This window comes from Sceloporus undulatus, chromosome 7 (assembly GCF_019175285.1).
Source record: "Sceloporus undulatus isolate JIND9_A2432 ecotype Alabama chromosome 7, SceUnd_v1.1, whole genome shotgun sequence".
In the NCBI taxonomy this organism is placed as follows: domain Eukaryota; kingdom Metazoa; phylum Chordata; class Lepidosauria; order Squamata; family Phrynosomatidae; genus Sceloporus; species Sceloporus undulatus.
The window spans coordinates 13338612-13353926 of NC_056528.1; the positions used below are offsets into that span (position 1 = coordinate 13338612).

General features: G+C 44.4%; 3 protein-coding genes across 10 annotated transcripts in view; 1 reads left to right on the forward strand and 2 right to left on the reverse strand.

Annotated features, from left to right (window-relative positions):
• The window catches only part of GOLGA2 (golgin A2), a 25242-nt gene extending 18595 nt beyond the window's left edge, over positions 1-6647 (reverse strand). For 5 of the 6 annotated variants that reach the window (XM_042478807.1, XM_042478808.1, XM_042478805.1 and 2 more), the window contains exons 1-3: positions 6493-6647; positions 3708-3830; positions 3212-3292 (exon numbers count right to left, since the gene is read on the reverse strand). In XM_042478807.1, the coding sequence (XP_042334741.1) occupies positions 3212-3292; positions 3708-3830; positions 6493-6540 (252 nt within the window). In that variant the 5' untranslated portion in view covers positions 6541-6647. The remainder of the gene's footprint in view (positions 1-3211; positions 3293-3707; positions 3831-6492) is intronic. The other variant, XM_042478806.1, reaches the window with a different exon arrangement.
• Positions 1-11924, forward strand: part of SWI5 (SWI5 homologous recombination repair protein) — a 13567-nt gene extending 1643 nt beyond the window's left edge. The window contains exons 1-6 of one of the 3 annotated variants that reach the window (XM_042478852.1): positions 6966-6994; positions 8963-9126; positions 10017-10065; positions 10484-10599; positions 10858-10952; positions 11559-11924. In XM_042478852.1, the coding sequence (XP_042334786.1) occupies positions 8978-9126; positions 10017-10065; positions 10484-10599; positions 10858-10952; positions 11559-11623 (474 nt within the window). In that variant the 5' untranslated portion in view covers positions 6966-6994; positions 8963-8977 and the 3' untranslated portion in view covers positions 11624-11924. Of the gene's footprint in view, positions 1-6965; positions 6995-8962; positions 9127-10016; positions 10066-10483; positions 10600-10857; positions 10953-11558 lie in introns of those variants that run through there. The other 2 variants (XM_042478851.1, XM_042478850.1) reach the window with 2 other exon arrangements.
• A 6-nt stretch (positions 11925-11930) lies between these two features.
• The window catches only part of TRUB2 (TruB pseudouridine synthase family member 2), a 6146-nt gene continuing 2761 nt past the window's right edge, over positions 11931-15315 (reverse strand). The window contains 3 exon segments of the mRNA XM_042478839.1: positions 11931-12771; positions 13155-13291; positions 15282-15315. The exon segment at positions 15282-15315 is cut by the window's right edge and continues 1 nt beyond it. Of these exon segments, the coding sequence (XP_042334773.1) occupies positions 12395-12771; positions 13155-13291; positions 15282-15315 (548 nt within the window). The 3' untranslated portion in view covers positions 11931-12394.

Genomic DNA, 15315 nt, shown 5'->3' on the forward strand with positions numbered 1-15315 from the left:
TAAATAGGAACATTATCCTAATTAAAGTGGTACCCACTAACTACAGGTCTGGATTTTACTCAGAGATTAAATAACCAAATATAGTTCCATTTAGAGAGACTACACTCAGCCCAAACAGCCCAGGGCCAAGTTCTGAGGATGTCAGGACACAGAAAACCTGAAGGAGTTGCAGTGTGGGGAAGTGCCTTCCTCCTTGTGTCCAAACTGTTATCATGCCCCTGGCGCATGCCATTCCGGAGGATCAGTTATCAAAAATTGGTTGCCACATTTGAATACAATTGAAAGCCTTCCTAGAATGGTTGGCACTCCTTTCCCCTGTATGAGCATCATCTTTCTGCCTTTTACATTCTTAGCATGTGGATATCTAAGAACACTGAAGGAAAGGATCTCACTTGTTGATGCACCATGTGATCAATAAAAGAATGAGCCAGCCAAGAGGGCAGTCATTCTGGAACAAAGATCTTCCAAGCCTACAACCCCCAGAGGAAAAGAGATCATGAGGTGGTAACTTTGAAAGTGCCAAGATCTCATCCTACAGACACTGTTTCTTCAGGATCTGTTCTAACAGGCTGCCGCTCTGTCTAGGCCTAGCCCCAGAGGGAGAGACGGGAAACAGGCATCACCAAGAGCTCCACTGCCACCATTCAGCTCTTCTCTCTTGCAGAAACGTTCCATGTCAGCCTTTCTGTCTTCTTAGAGGGTAGCAAACACCTTTTCCTAAAAATTCCCCTTATGCTGTTAATGGTCACATGAAGGCGATGCAATGGCTAAGCTTGCTGACCCATTCCAACATAGAGTCATATCCATATGTAGTCATTTCCATTTCTAATGTGGAATGATGTGTGATCAGGGGGGTCGGTATATGGGTGGGAATGGGATGGAAGAGGGGAGCTGGACAAGCAGCTAATGTTAATCACATCAAAGGAAGATCCAAGCAGAACTACTAGCTCAGATAACTGCATACAAAGCAGCCATGTTCCTCTCCTGATCTCATTTATCCGCAGAACCTGCAACATACATAGTAAGGGAGCCAGCATGCTTTTGGTGTGGGACTGGGACCAGGGAGAGCCAAATTCAAACATTTGGGCCAACAATACCTTTCAGCCTCACCTGACAGCGAAAACCACACATCCTATCCTGAGCTCCTTGGAGGAAAGGTGTGTTATGAAAGAACTAAACAAGCATGCCGTATTCCACATTTTACAAATGGAAACAATAAATAGGGCATGGATACCACAACTTGCCTCAAGCTCCCATGAGACTTAATGAACCAAAACCCGAACATAGCTACCAAGTACGAAAACAGCTACTTGGACTGAAATGTGTTGCTTTGTACTTGACTTCAAAGGGTTATCTCTCCATTTCAAAGCTATAAATCTGGCATGAATCTGGCCATCGTTCCAAGACAAAATGTTTTCAGTGAGCAAAGAGAACTCTCCACTTCATCTTGATGGCAAAGCATTTCCTCTTGCTGCCTACATTTGACTTAAAGAGGGCCAGGTTAATATGCCCTTGTTGAAGTTGACCATATGCGATAAGAATGCCATTTCCCATTCTTTTGTGTAGAGCGCACCTCCTTCCTGACAGTCTCCCAGTTTGAGCTGATGGAAGTGAAAGTGCCTTTTCCCACTTCCACTGAGGCCAGATTATGGAAAGGCTTCTCTAGAGAGGGATGCTTGGCTTTGTCACTGCCCGCTTTTAGGCTGACAGAGAAAACTGTGCTGTGTTGTGTGTTTTTAAGTATATTGGAATATTTTTCTAGTCTGCTACTATGCATTTTATAAAAAGTTCTTAAAACACTGTTCTTTTTCTATTTGTGGAAAGTCGCACTGACTGTACTGTGCTCACAAAGCAGGCACGTCAAATATATCCATGAATAAAATATGCTGTCTGTAAGGCAGGCCTCTATTATTTTAATATCACTACTGGAGAACAGAAGCTGACGGATTGGCCATGAATAAGCCAGAACTACATTTGGGTTTCTCAAGTCAAAGGGTAGCTCTCTCCTCTCTGGATCGCAATGTCTGCAATGAAATGTAATTCCTGAGAAATAACTGGAAGATCGATCTTATCCAATACAAAGGACAATTCTAGTCATGAGCCAAACACTAAAAGGGAATCTGAACTTTTAACATGCTTAAGGCCTCAAACCTACTTTTAGCCCCAAACAGACTAGGTCTATTGAATCAAGGGAATTTTAATTTAATGGCTGAATCCCCGTTTGACAACTTGTTCAATGGATCTATCCTAGCTGAACTACCAAGAAGGTCCAGGCTAAAAGTGTTGCTTGTTAGTTTTGTATCATAATACAAAAAACAAATTACATGGACTTGTCTTCCCATGTTTTGATACAGGACCTTCCCAGAAAAAAAAGTTATTCCTAAAGCATGGTAAGGAAATGTGGAGGAAAAGAATCCTTAGCAGACGCAGCTCACTTAAGCCAAGTGCTTTCTATTTTATGTCTGGTAAAGCAGAATTTGAGCTGCAGAAATGGACCAAAAATGGAAGCTTGTTCTTCCTAACAGACATGTATGCCAGCGGCCCCCAGGAATACATGACGTAAAGAAGGCACTTCCTGCCTGGGCGTTGCTGAATATATATTAGTCCTCAGACTTCGCCGCATAGGCAAGTTTCATCATCTGCCAAAACACGAGTTGGCATGAACAAGCCACACATCTACAACTAGGCCAACAATTTGACTCAAGATGAGCAAGAACATGTCCTTCTGAGGTGAGGCACTTCTAAATGAGACAGCGACAGAGAGAAAAGAAGATCGCAAGCAGAGAAGTCAGGACCATGGCGAACAATGCCATTTACGCCTCCATTCACCCTCACCCTGGAAACAGAAGACGTTGGGCCAGCTTCCTCTGGCCAACCTCTTCAGAGATGCCTGACATATTTCCAAAGCAGCTGCCCTGAGCAAAGTTCTCTTACAAGTCCAAGGAACTGTCGCTCCTCACAGTTTGTAATCTGAACTAAGCAAAGGGAAGTGCACACAAATGCAATTGTGGGAGGGGGGAGCGGGTCAAAAATAGCTCGGCGTTAATGGTGGCAACAACAACAACAACACTCACACAGCTGACCACAAAGATCCCCAAGTGAGACTGTCTTCCTCCCACTCCCACAGAAAGGCCCTGATTTTTATAAATAGGACCAGAAGCATGCAGTACGAACGGCAAGCCAGCTGGACAGATTCTGAATGCTGCCTCACCTTTCTCTTGTCCAATGAAGGTATGGCTACCCCATTGGAGCGGTTAAGGTCTGACACCAGCACCTTCAGAATGTTCTGAATCTAAAGGAGGCGAAAGAAAAGGGGAAAGAGAAACAGCTGAGAAAAGGGGACAGAACGAAAACATTGATCAATGGGTTCCTGAAGCCAAAGGATCAAGAAAGGATCAACAAAAAGCTGAGGTCCTAAAAAGACTCAACATGGAAAGTAAATCCCACTGAAATCAATGGGACTCACTTGCATATCGTCTCTTTAGGATCAAGATGCAGGTCCTTCACCCCAAGGCGAATTCCAAAGCATCCTTATTAAATATTCCCTGACTAAACCTGGAGAACCAAATCTAACCTGATTTTATCTGTTCTGCTAAAGCTAAGGAAGAGAAACACACAGCCTTGTTCAATTCCTTACAGTGTCAAAAGTACCTTTAAGCAGAAGAGAAACATTTCAGAGCGTGTAATATAGCAAGTAAGCCACTCACGTTTTCAGGAGACTCTCTGCCATCATTAGTCGGTGTCTCTGGTCTACTTCCTTCTTTACCTTTACGTTTCTTCTTGGCTCCCGGTGTCAACCCAGGGCTATTCTTCTGTTGATATTCTTTGAGCTGAGAAAAGGAAGAAGAAGAAGAAGAAATGAAGCCTAACAAATTAAGCAGCCCCTTCCAGGTCGATGATTCTGTTCAAGCCTCAAACAAAAGCATAATCCGGAAGCGATTTAGGAAGAGGACCCCGTGTGCTTATTCAATCTGGCAGGGAGGGCAATTTCAGAATTATTATTTGCAGAAATAAATTAAGACAATTATTTCTCAGCTTGCACCACATTTGCCACTTGTCATGCCACCTGGGCATGTTATTTATGTAATGGCAGTTTATAAATAGCATTCCATAATGAACTGCCCTGAGCAAATTCACATCAGCTGTCAAGAGTGGATCCACACTAACCCTCAGAGAAAACAAAGTCTGGCTGCGCCCACTTCTCATCCCGCTTCTCTATACATTTAGAACAAGGCTAGGACATATGTGGCCCTCCAGATGTTGCTGGACTGTCTCTTCCATGATCCCAGTTATGAGAGACTTCTAGATAAAGAGGGGCAGGCACTTCCCATCCCCGGCCTCTCAGTTGCCTCCATTCCAGCTCCAGTAATAGAAAGAGACGGACAGCAGGCCTCCTCCTGGGAAAATTATGAGATTATTCATGAAACAGACTCTTGAAAAAGGAAGGAGTCAGCTTCTGTAACTTCAAGAGCCGAGCAAATAGTTACAGCAACCATCCCTCTCTTCTTATCTTGACCCAATGCCAAATAAAGGGTCTGGTTTCTTGAGATGGGAGGGCAAGAAGGTTCCCTGAGCAGGAGAAAGAAGGCAAGTCAGGAAACAGCAGGGCATGGCGGCCAGCCTTGACCTTCATGGTCAATTGGGCACCCATTCATGGCACAGATTAAAAGCTCCTCTGCCAGCGCAGACAGGTTACTTTGGCGTGAGGCACTCATATCTGTGCATGAGCTTGAGCAATTCCCTGCTCCAATTTTGCAACTAACAGTTTTCCAACCACATTTATACAGCGGGTCAGGGGTGAAGGATCCCCTGTGAATGTGGAGGGGAAATGCAAATTCATAGAGTCCTGCTAGAGGAGCTACAAATGCTGAGAGACGTCTTCTCTCTAGGAGGCTCTCCAGCACAACTCTATGGCCAGCATCTGGCAGAGCTGCGCAGGAGGACCTAGGCATTCCTAGAGAGAAGGTCTTCATCCAAGCCGGAAATAATCACATCTGCAAAACTGTAAAAGGCGCCTGGGGTCACAAGGTCACAGTGCATCCCAAAGGACACTGCACAACAGTGTGGCTATTTGGGGAAGCGTTTGCACAATAGGTCTGCAAGCACAAGACCATCTTGGGGGCACTGGCAGGAAAACAGCAGACGCCGCACGCGGCTGGATGGTCTGACCCAATTCTTTAAACAATTCAGACTAAAGATAGTATCGCACTATGCTCTTATGGCGCTAGTATTCCCCTTTAACTGCTCTGGCTGTGGACTCCTGGGATTTGCAGTTTAGGGAGCAGCATTTAGCCTTCTCATTAAACTACAAACCCCAGAATCCCAGAAGTTAAAGTGGAATAATAGCCCTATAAGAGCGTAGTGTGACACAGTCCTCTGATGACAGCTTTGGAAATCAGAGTTTGATTCCTACTCAGCCGTGGAAATGGGGCCAGTCACACTCTCTCAGCCTCAAGATGGCAGCCATGGCAACCCCCCCCCATGAGGAAACTGGCCAAGAAAACCCCACAAAAGGCTCACATAAAAAACATCATGCTCTCTCAGCTTCAGGGGAAGGCAAAGGCAAACCTCCTCTGAACCAATCTTGCCCCAAGAACAACTTGAAGGCACACAACAACAGCAACAGCCCTGCATTCATTCATTCATTGCGTAAGGTATTATATGAATATGGCTAAATGCTGGGGAAAGGATGTGTCAGTCTGTAGAATCAGTAGAGATCCTGCGGCACCTTTGAGACTCACTGGAATAAAGAAGTTGGCTTCTAGAGAGAGACAGAGAGAGAGAGAGAAACCAACTTCTTTATTTCAGCATAATGTACATACATACAGGTAGAAAGATCTTGTGGCACCTTTGAGACTCACTGAAATAAAGAAGTTGGCTTCTTTATACGTATATGTGTGTGTGTGTGTGTGTGTAGAAATTTCAGCATATACAGTATATATATATATATATATATATAGAGAGAGAGAGAGAGAGAGAGAGAGAGAGATCTTGTAGCACCTTTCAGACTGAGTGAAAGGAGGAAGTTGGCAGCAGGAGCTTCCCTAGACCTCAGCCTACTTCCTCAGATGCATTTGGTCAGTAGACTGAAGCCTGGGCAAGGCTCCTGCTGCCAACCCTTTCGCTGAGCTTCAAAAGTGCCTCTCTCTCTCTCTCTCCATACTGAGCCTGAAGTGCGACGCTGCAGCTAAAAAGGCCAATGCGATCCTAGGCCGCATCAATGGGAAAATCCATGCTGCACAGATTAAGCAGGGCGATGCCTTTGAATGCTACACAGTTATGTCCTCTCCAGGCCGCCTTTCTCCCGGGAAGGCGGCTTACAAGACAAAAACACAGAAGGGTGTGTCTGGGGCAGGAAGAAGGAGGAGGAGAGGGAGAAATAATCACCCTCCCGGGAAGGAAAGGGAAGGGAGGCCTGGCTTCGTCGTCGTATCCCGAGGCGGGGAAATAGGCCTCCCCTTCCGCCCTTTATGTCTTTCCTTCCTCGCTCACCTTCTTCTTGGCGGCGGCCAGCTTGCTCTGCCTGCTCCCGTCCGCCATGATCCGAGCCGGGCCCGGGCCACGTCAGCCGCAGCGAAGGAGAAGAAGGAGGCCCAGAGAAGCAGGAAGGAGGAAGGAGGGACGGAGCCAGGCCCAGAGGCTCCGCCTCCGCCGGCGCAAGAGGGAGACTGGCACTGCGCACGCGCGGAACTGGCACCGCCTCCTTCGAGGAGGAGGGGCAGGGAGAGGCCCACTGCGCACGCGCACAAGGCACGGCCGCCATCTCATTGTGGCGTCGCCCCGCCCACTTAGGCTTTTACCTCAGGATTAAAAGGTAGAAATCGGCTTCAGTAGGGTCTAGTCTGCCTCCCTCTAGTCTCTAGGCGTATGTTGCTACTGTGTGCCTTAAAGTACAGGTACAGTACTGTATAGATATACATATATAAATGTGTGTGTATATATATATATATATATATATATATATGTTGACTTGAAAACACACAACAATATATGTGTAAGTAGATAGACAGAATACTATACATATATATGTACACATTTACTACTTACACACACACACACACATATATATATATACACACGTGTACTGTATTAACTAGAAGGCACACAGAAACAATATATTAGGTAGAAGAATACAACACTCACTATCACTCGCTCTCTGGCTCTACCTACATATTTGTTGTCATGTGCCTTTAGGCACTTTGAACTCATTTTGCTGCAGTGGTGTATGTGTGTGTATATACATACATACGTATATATGTATACAGTATATACCGTATATTGTATACGCTGCATGCATATACATACACACAACTGCAGCCTAATGAGTTCAAAGTGCCAAAGTAGCATGGCACCTGGGCAGGTGTTAAAGGGGTGTTAAAACTGCAATAGGGTGGGTCCTCTACATTTGCTGGGGTTAGGGATGCAGGACCCCTCTAAAAGCAGAATTGCGCTGGTTAGGACTTTGTCTCATGTGAGGAATTTCTCTTAATTGCAAATCAAAAGAAAGTGGGGCCAGTTCAGCGAATTTACTGGCTTCCCATTGCCCAAAAATAGCATGCCATTGCCCCAAATTGCATGTGGTAGTCTATCACGCAATAATGTTAAACACCATGATTGTGTTTGGATTGCCATTGGGTTATACCTCCAATTTCCCTTGTCTGATGACGTCCAATGTCTACCAAAGTGTTTTCTCTAGGAATCTCTAAGGCGACTCTTATCGTCAGCATTTAGCAGAGTTGCGCCGGAGGAGCTACAGATGCCCAAAGCGAAGTTATTCAAGTGGCAAATGTGGAGGGCCAACAGTATTTCTGCAATGCAGACGCAGCCCTTGTCTGTGGCGAAGGGCTCCAATGCCATTGTAAGGTTCAGGCACCAGCAGAGTCCACTTCCAAGCAGAAGGCCTTGGCAACAGCCTTGGGTCTGCTCCGAAAAGACCTGCAAAGAGAAGCCTCCAGAGGAAAGCTCCACGCTTCTCTTCCTCCCATCCTTTCCCTCCCAAATTACTCCCACTTTGTGAGAAGCTCATTAAATAATGACTCAAAGGGAAGGGCTGGCTGCTCTACCTGAAAGACCAGCTCCAGATATGTTTGCCTGCAAAGATTTCCCATCCGCCGTTTCACATGAATTAGGAAACCTCTGAAGGAACTTCTGCTCAGCTTCCAAACTAAAAGTGTCCCGGGTTTTTATTTCATTTCTGCATGGAGTAAAAGGGTTTTAATGCATTGCCTTTTATATTTGACTCGGATCATGGGTCAGGAAGACCAGAAGCCCTCATTGCAAAGTAGGGCAAGGTGCCATGAAATGTAGGACATGCCAGAGGGAAAAAATGGAGCTGAAAATATAGAAATATAAATTCATATATATAATATATATATTCTCACACACACACACACACACACACACACATATATATAAACATAATTTCATATATATATATATATATGTGTATATATATTTATATTTAACTTCATATATATGTATAAATATAATTTCTTAAATATATATATATGAATTTATATTTATATTCATATTTATATGTATAAATATAAATTCATATATTTGTATTTATGTAAATGAATTTATATTTATATCCATGTGTGTGTGTGTGTGTGTATGAATTTATATTTTTATATTTATATATATATATATATATATATGAATTTAAACATATAAATTCATACACATATGAATTTGGTGTATAAACCAAAACTGGATTAATTCTGCAGTGCAGATGCAGCCTAAGTAAAGGCACGGAGCCTCTGGAAAGTCTTTGCATTTTGCAGCAACAAATGAATCAAGCCTTGTAAACTGTAGCAAGTTTATTGATTTAATAGCTTTATTGATTTAATACCCCCCCCCAAAAAAAAAAACCTTGCAAAGCCCATCGAGCAATGCAAAGTGAAAGTCCCAGGATGCATTACAATCAATGTTCATTTTCTCCTCCCTCTCCTTCCTTCCTCAGACTACAAATCCCAAGATGCAACATGAAAAGGAAGGGGCTGGGAGCTGCTGCAAGGAGGGAAATTTGCAAGGAGCCAAGCTGGACCAAGCCTCTCCTTTGGGCCAAAGATGGGAGCAAAGCCCAGGAGGAAAGGGGGGACCCTCGCCTAGACCCTTCCTTAAGAGGTGAGTTTAATCCAGAGCAAGTTTCCTTTCGCATTCTTTGGAGAGAAACGTGTGAACAGAAGGACACGGGTGTCTCTGGGAGCATCCCATAGTTCTTTCATGTAAAGGCAGGGGTGACCAGATGTCCTGCCTGCAGAGGCACTGCAAAATGGAGGACATGCCCCAAGAAAAGCTCAACGCACTCATTGAAAGTTTATGCTTCTTTGCCATGCTCAAAATGGAGGGCATTTTGGAATTTCTTCTGGACAGAAGGTGGGAAATGGAGGACATGTCCTGGAAAGGAGGACATCCGGCCACTCTGATGCAAGAGGAAGAGCTGGTAGCTTCATAGGCTGCATCCAAACTGCAGAAATAATGCACTTTGGTCCCGCTTTAACCGCCACGGCTCAATGCTATCAAATTTTGGGATTTGTAGTTTTGTGAAACATTTAGCTGCCTCTTGTCAGAGAGCTCTACGCATCCTCATATTCCCTAGCATGGAGCCATGAGAGTTAAAGCGGTGTCAAACTGGATTATTTCTGCCATGCAGATTCAGACATAGAATACACTACACTATTTCTCAGATCCAGGTTCTGAATTCTGTCCTATAGTCAAACAAGAAGTCCTTGCAAATAGAAATCTAGCGCTGCAAGGAGCAGGGATGGATGTAGCCAAGGGGGGGGGTCCATGGGGTCCGGACCCCCCCTTCCGTTAGATACAATGAATGGTATGTGCTGCCGCGCTGCTGTGCCCAAGTCCCATTATAATGGTGGCACTTAGTCTGGACCCCCCCTTCCCAAAATCCTGGCTACGTCCCTGCAAGGAGTTCAGGAAAATTTGTCTCCTTCTTATCAACTGAGTTTACAATCTGAGGGATTTTTAAGGATTCCTATTCTAATTTTTCCTTTCAGGACTCCGGCTGGAACCCAAAGAAATTGCAATGCAAGTTTCAAGTCTCCAGTAAGTATCTGTAGAAAGTAGGACGCAAACCTATTATTATTATGTTCAGATTAGATTTTGAGCAAGGTTTGGAAAGGGGGGGAAAGAGCGTCTCAAATTGTTGCGCTTGGGCATTTTATGGCATTTTCTGCCTTGTCCCTGCAATCGTGAACACTTGGGAAACCCAAATTATTATTTTTACCATATGAAAACTGGTGATCCTGACATTGCCAAGAGAACTAAAGAGATCAGACTCCTGTGGCTTTCTTTCCTCTATAAGGACTGGTTTTCTTCATGGAAAAGTCATCTGATTCTGCTTTTTGACCCTGTGGCTCTTCTCTAACTGGATGTGCATTTCCCAGCCATTCATGTTGTGTGTCGAAATGCTTTATATTCATGGCTTTGGGCAAAAACAATTAAACCTGTCTCTGCTCCACAGGTTCCGTCTCCAAGGGCCTGCCAGCCTATGGATAAAGAGACTCTGCAGCGGGAGATTGAAGAGCTGAAGAACAAAAGTACTTATTTAGACCAAGAAATAGCACATCTATCAGCTGAGTATGTACTTGCTCACTTCTGATATACAACATAAGATGTATCTGGTGTGTGGTGTATAGATCTGGCACAAAAAATATAGGAACCAAAATGATTATAACAGGAAAGAATAGCAACTTCAGCAGTCCAAGGGTTACTTAAAGATTAGAGGAACTATGAAAGGCTGGAGGGGAGAGCAGAAGGTGTGTGTTGGATTACTGAATCTATTGTATTTTGAATTGCAACCAATTAGTGTCCTTTTCTGATTTCTTCTCTTCACAGAGGATACAGCGTAGAGGAATTAGAAAGCCACATCGCTCTACTCCATGAATACAATGAGATAAAAGATACCGGACAAATGCTTTTAGGCAGACTGGGTAAGAACCAAATGAGGAATTACGTTTGTGTACAGCTTCTTTTTTAAGCATTCAGAGGAAAATTTCAGTTGGTATAACGTAGGAGAAAAATACATCACTGTTAGAAGTTCTTATTGTTATGGTCCAATGGTTGGGATGTGGACCTTCGGATACTGTGGGATTGCAACTCCTACCGTATCTCACTGTTAGCTATGTGGGCTAGAGCTTCTGGAAATTGCCCACTGACACCTGCAAGGCCATACAATTTCCACCCGTCGTAATCCCATGGAGCACACAAAGCCAACATCAGCTTCACGATCCAACAGGAATCATGCAGTTCAAGGATGGGAAGCATATAGCACTTCAGATGTGCCAGACTGCAACTCCTATAATCTCTCACCATTGGATATGCACTGATGGTAGAAAGTCTGGAGGACCACTGGTTCCCCATCCCTTGTAGTGCTGGATTTGTAGGGCAAGAGTGGATAATTTGAAATGACATAACCAGGGTAGGGAGCCATTGCTTGTCCAAGCTGAATATACCAGAGTGAATGCAAAGATACATGAGTGCAAGGTAACGGCAGACACACCTTCTCAGGTATTCCTTACTGTTTTTCCCTCTTCTAGCAGTGATCAGAGGGGTCACCACAAAGGACCTGTACCCTGCATTTGACCTGGATCTTAATGACTAGAAAGAATACAAAAACAATGGCATCTGTTGAACAAAATGGTGAAAAGTACTGCAAGTTCAGATTTTCCAAGAAATACGATGGATCAATGGTATAATTCTCCCTTCCTTAATTTTAAAAGGTGGAGAAGTTGTTGACCTTGCTATCTACCAAGCATTGGAGTGGACAATGTGTTTTCCAAATTACCAGCTTTATTGAACTCTGGACACCTTGTTTTGTGTGTTATTGATGTTTTTATTGTATTGTTTATCTTGTAAATCATCTTGTGATCTTGACTTTAATAAATTAATGCATCCCTCTGGTGTAAGGGCATACTAACTGAAATAAAACAGTAATGAGCTTATATACTAGAGAAAATGGACAATTTATATACCAGAGAAGCTGGCAACACACAAATCAAATCTTTGCAACTGCATTCAGTAACAAACCTCCACCAAGAGGAGTTTTGTTGTTGTGGGAGGACTTAACAAAGCGGTACAACCTGATATGAAGAATTTAGAGCTACACTTAGATAACAGTCAGGTTAGTGCTCTGTGTGGCTTATTGATTTTGGCTCACAAATCTTTTTGTGGACATTTCAACCACTGCATCAGCACATGTTCAGCAACTGTCCCTAATAGAAAGAAAAAAGGTGCAGGGAAGCAAGGAGTTCTCCAAGGTGTGGCACTAGCTTTTGGAAAGCTTTTTATAGTCCATGATAGGAAGGTGAGATTTAACAGTTGAGGTACAAAACAATCCATGGTTAGAGCTCCAGGACACTTTCCTTGCTTGAGCTTAACCAGTCTTCCAAGCACAAGGTCCTAATTTTATCACTGAATCTGTCAGCAAGGTATTTCCTCCCCTGTTTTGCCTTATTTCTCCATCAGTCTGGCCATCCTCGGTCTTTCCATCTTCCTCATTTTCAGCCCAGAGGTCCTCTTGGTGAGCCAGGCTCTTTTCAATCTCACTCTTAACTTTGAGCCTAGATTTCAGGATGGCATTCTGGATGTTGGACAGGTTCCACTGCGTCCTCAAAAGGGCATCCTCCAGTGTGAAAACACCATCCCGGACCCTTCTGACTTGTGTGCACACAGCAGATGACTTCAGCTCCAACCCAATTTCATGAACTATCTTTCGGAGATACTGTTGAGTCTCGTGCAAGCAGTGAATTTCTAGAGGACAAGGGGGGAAATCACAGTAGTTGGCTCAAAAGAAATCTCTCTGGCAAATTAATAAAGTTAATAATAAATAATACACTTTCACTGAAGAAACAAGTGTTAGAAGGAACTTCAAGGGTCATCTAGTGCCAGAAATCCACTCCTACAGCATCCCCGAAGGGTGACCATCTAGCCTCTGCTTAAAAACCTCTAATGAAAGAATCCATCTATTTTCTGAGGCAGTCTATTCTGCATTTGAACAGTCTGTATGTTCAAGAGGTTAAAATGGAATGTGGGTGACCCAGGTTGATAACTGTACGGACTAGAAATTTGGCTTTTGATTTAAAAACAATTGCAGAAACCTGCCTTAAGTATAAGAGAGACAGCCTGAACCATACCCAGCTGGAATTCAGGAGGTGCAAACTGGAGACATCGCACTGCTGTGATCAAGGGTGGGCTTTTCTCCATGGGGCGAATTAATCCTCTCACAGCCAGCTCATAAGCCTCTTGTGTTTTCAAGTCAATGTTAGCATATCTGGAAGCACGCGAGGGTAAAGAATGGGACAGAGAAGGAAATTAGAAATCCCAGCTTGTTGGCGTTTGTGACATTCAACACTGTACATTTTGTCCACTCAGAACAGATCCAGTTATTCACAAGCCTGGCTATTTTGTGAGCAAACAGAATATAAATATATCCAGATATAATTGAAACTCATTCTCCAAAATTGTAATAGCTGAAAGAGTCCAAGTTTCAATCCTGTAATCTTCAAGCAGCCTTGGAAAGATGGTTGCTTAACCCTCTGAGATGCTGCCAGTGTAAACAGTACTGGCATACATAGACCAAAAGTCTGACTTGGTCCTGAATTCAGGAGGTGCAAACTGGAGACATTGCACTGTGAAGGTCAATGTGAAAACCAAAAGGCAGTTTGTATTTTTGGGGAGACATTTATTGAAGACAATATTGTGTAAACTTCCAGGCACAAGGTGTCTGTTAAGTAGCAAGGTAGGAAGAAACTTATGAAGAGAAGAGCAATTGTTATCTATCTGTTTGGCCCAACACCTTGCTCTCTGCAATGCTGCTTTCGGCACCAGATGTCCACCGGTGTAAATTGAAGTCAAATCAGGTTCTTAAAGGCTCCACTTTTTAAAAATTGTGTTGAAATCTGTGGGGGCCCAGGGAGCTCAGAAGCAGCTCTGGGGGCACACTTTGCTCTACATCGACCCCACCATAAAAGGATTAGTTTACAAATCTCCAAATAAATTCAGCTCTCAGACATTAGTATAGTCAGCTTTGGTTTACATGGTAAATATAACAAGCATGATTTCTTTTGCAAAAGGGAGTGTGCTTACAACACAGAACAGCATCCATTTTTCTACATTTTATCCACTGAAAAGCTCAGAATGTCCATTTTGTTTAGAGAAAGAACTTCTTCCAATGGCACAAGCAACCCTGAGGAGATACACTCTCCTGCTGGCTGAGTGATGGTCTTCTTCACTTTATGTCTCCCTTCCTTTCTCCTTTTCCGACCCACCCACCACCAAGCGTCTCCAGTTACCCAAGTCAAAGGGAAGCTTGGGTTTAGCATCGACTCGTCTTGCCTAGTCCAGAGAGTTCTGTGGGGTTCTTGCCCCACATCCTCTTGTCAAGGTTTCTCCTGTCCAGATAAGGGGGGCTGAGACTCCTGATCTGGGGTGTCCTCCTCCATTATAGTCTCCAGGTACCGGTCAGCTTCAGTCTCAGGACGCAGGACACACCATAACAAAATGGCCATGAATGTCAGGCTCAGCAGGGCCACCCGCCACAGCGGCTGCTGATGATCGCTGCCCATGGACCGGCTCACACTCCACGTCTTGGGGTTGGCAGGGCTCTTGAGGAAGCTTAGCGGTTCAGAGCTCTCAGGCTCCTGGTGCTCTTGGGGAGGGCGATAGTGGCGCAGCGGGAGGAACCAGAGGGGCAGAGGTCGCCTGGGGAGAGAAGGAAAGAGATGTGGGGTGAGGGGGGAGACAGCAGGATGTCTGACCGACTGCCCCACCCCACCCCTCTCTTCCTGCTCACCTCCAAAGGGAACTCAACAAAGGGGCAGTGGGATGTCAATGAGGCTGGAACCCCATTTGCAAAAGGGCTACTTTTTCAAACCCCATCAATCCTAAAATAGACAGCCAGTGTGGTCTAATGGTTAGAGTACTGGACCAGATGCTTGGAGATCAAAGTTCAAATTTCTGCTCAGCCAGAGACCCACTGGCTGATCTTGGGTTAAGTTACACTCTCCCAGCCTGAGGAAGGGAGCAGCCACTTCAACTTCCATCATCCTTCACCACTGGCTATGCTGGGAGTTACAGTCCAGCAACATCTGGAGGGCCGCACTATACCTAAATCTAGTTTAGCCTGATCAACAGTGGCTCTCGGATCATAGACAGGAAAAAGTCCCTTCCCATCACCTGGGATTTGACGGATCCAGACAGGAACCAATGCAAATAAGGTTAAGTCAACCATTGACCTACAGACTCTCAGACTGAATACTTACTGCAACAAAGCCTTGTGATGGGATCCCTGGATAA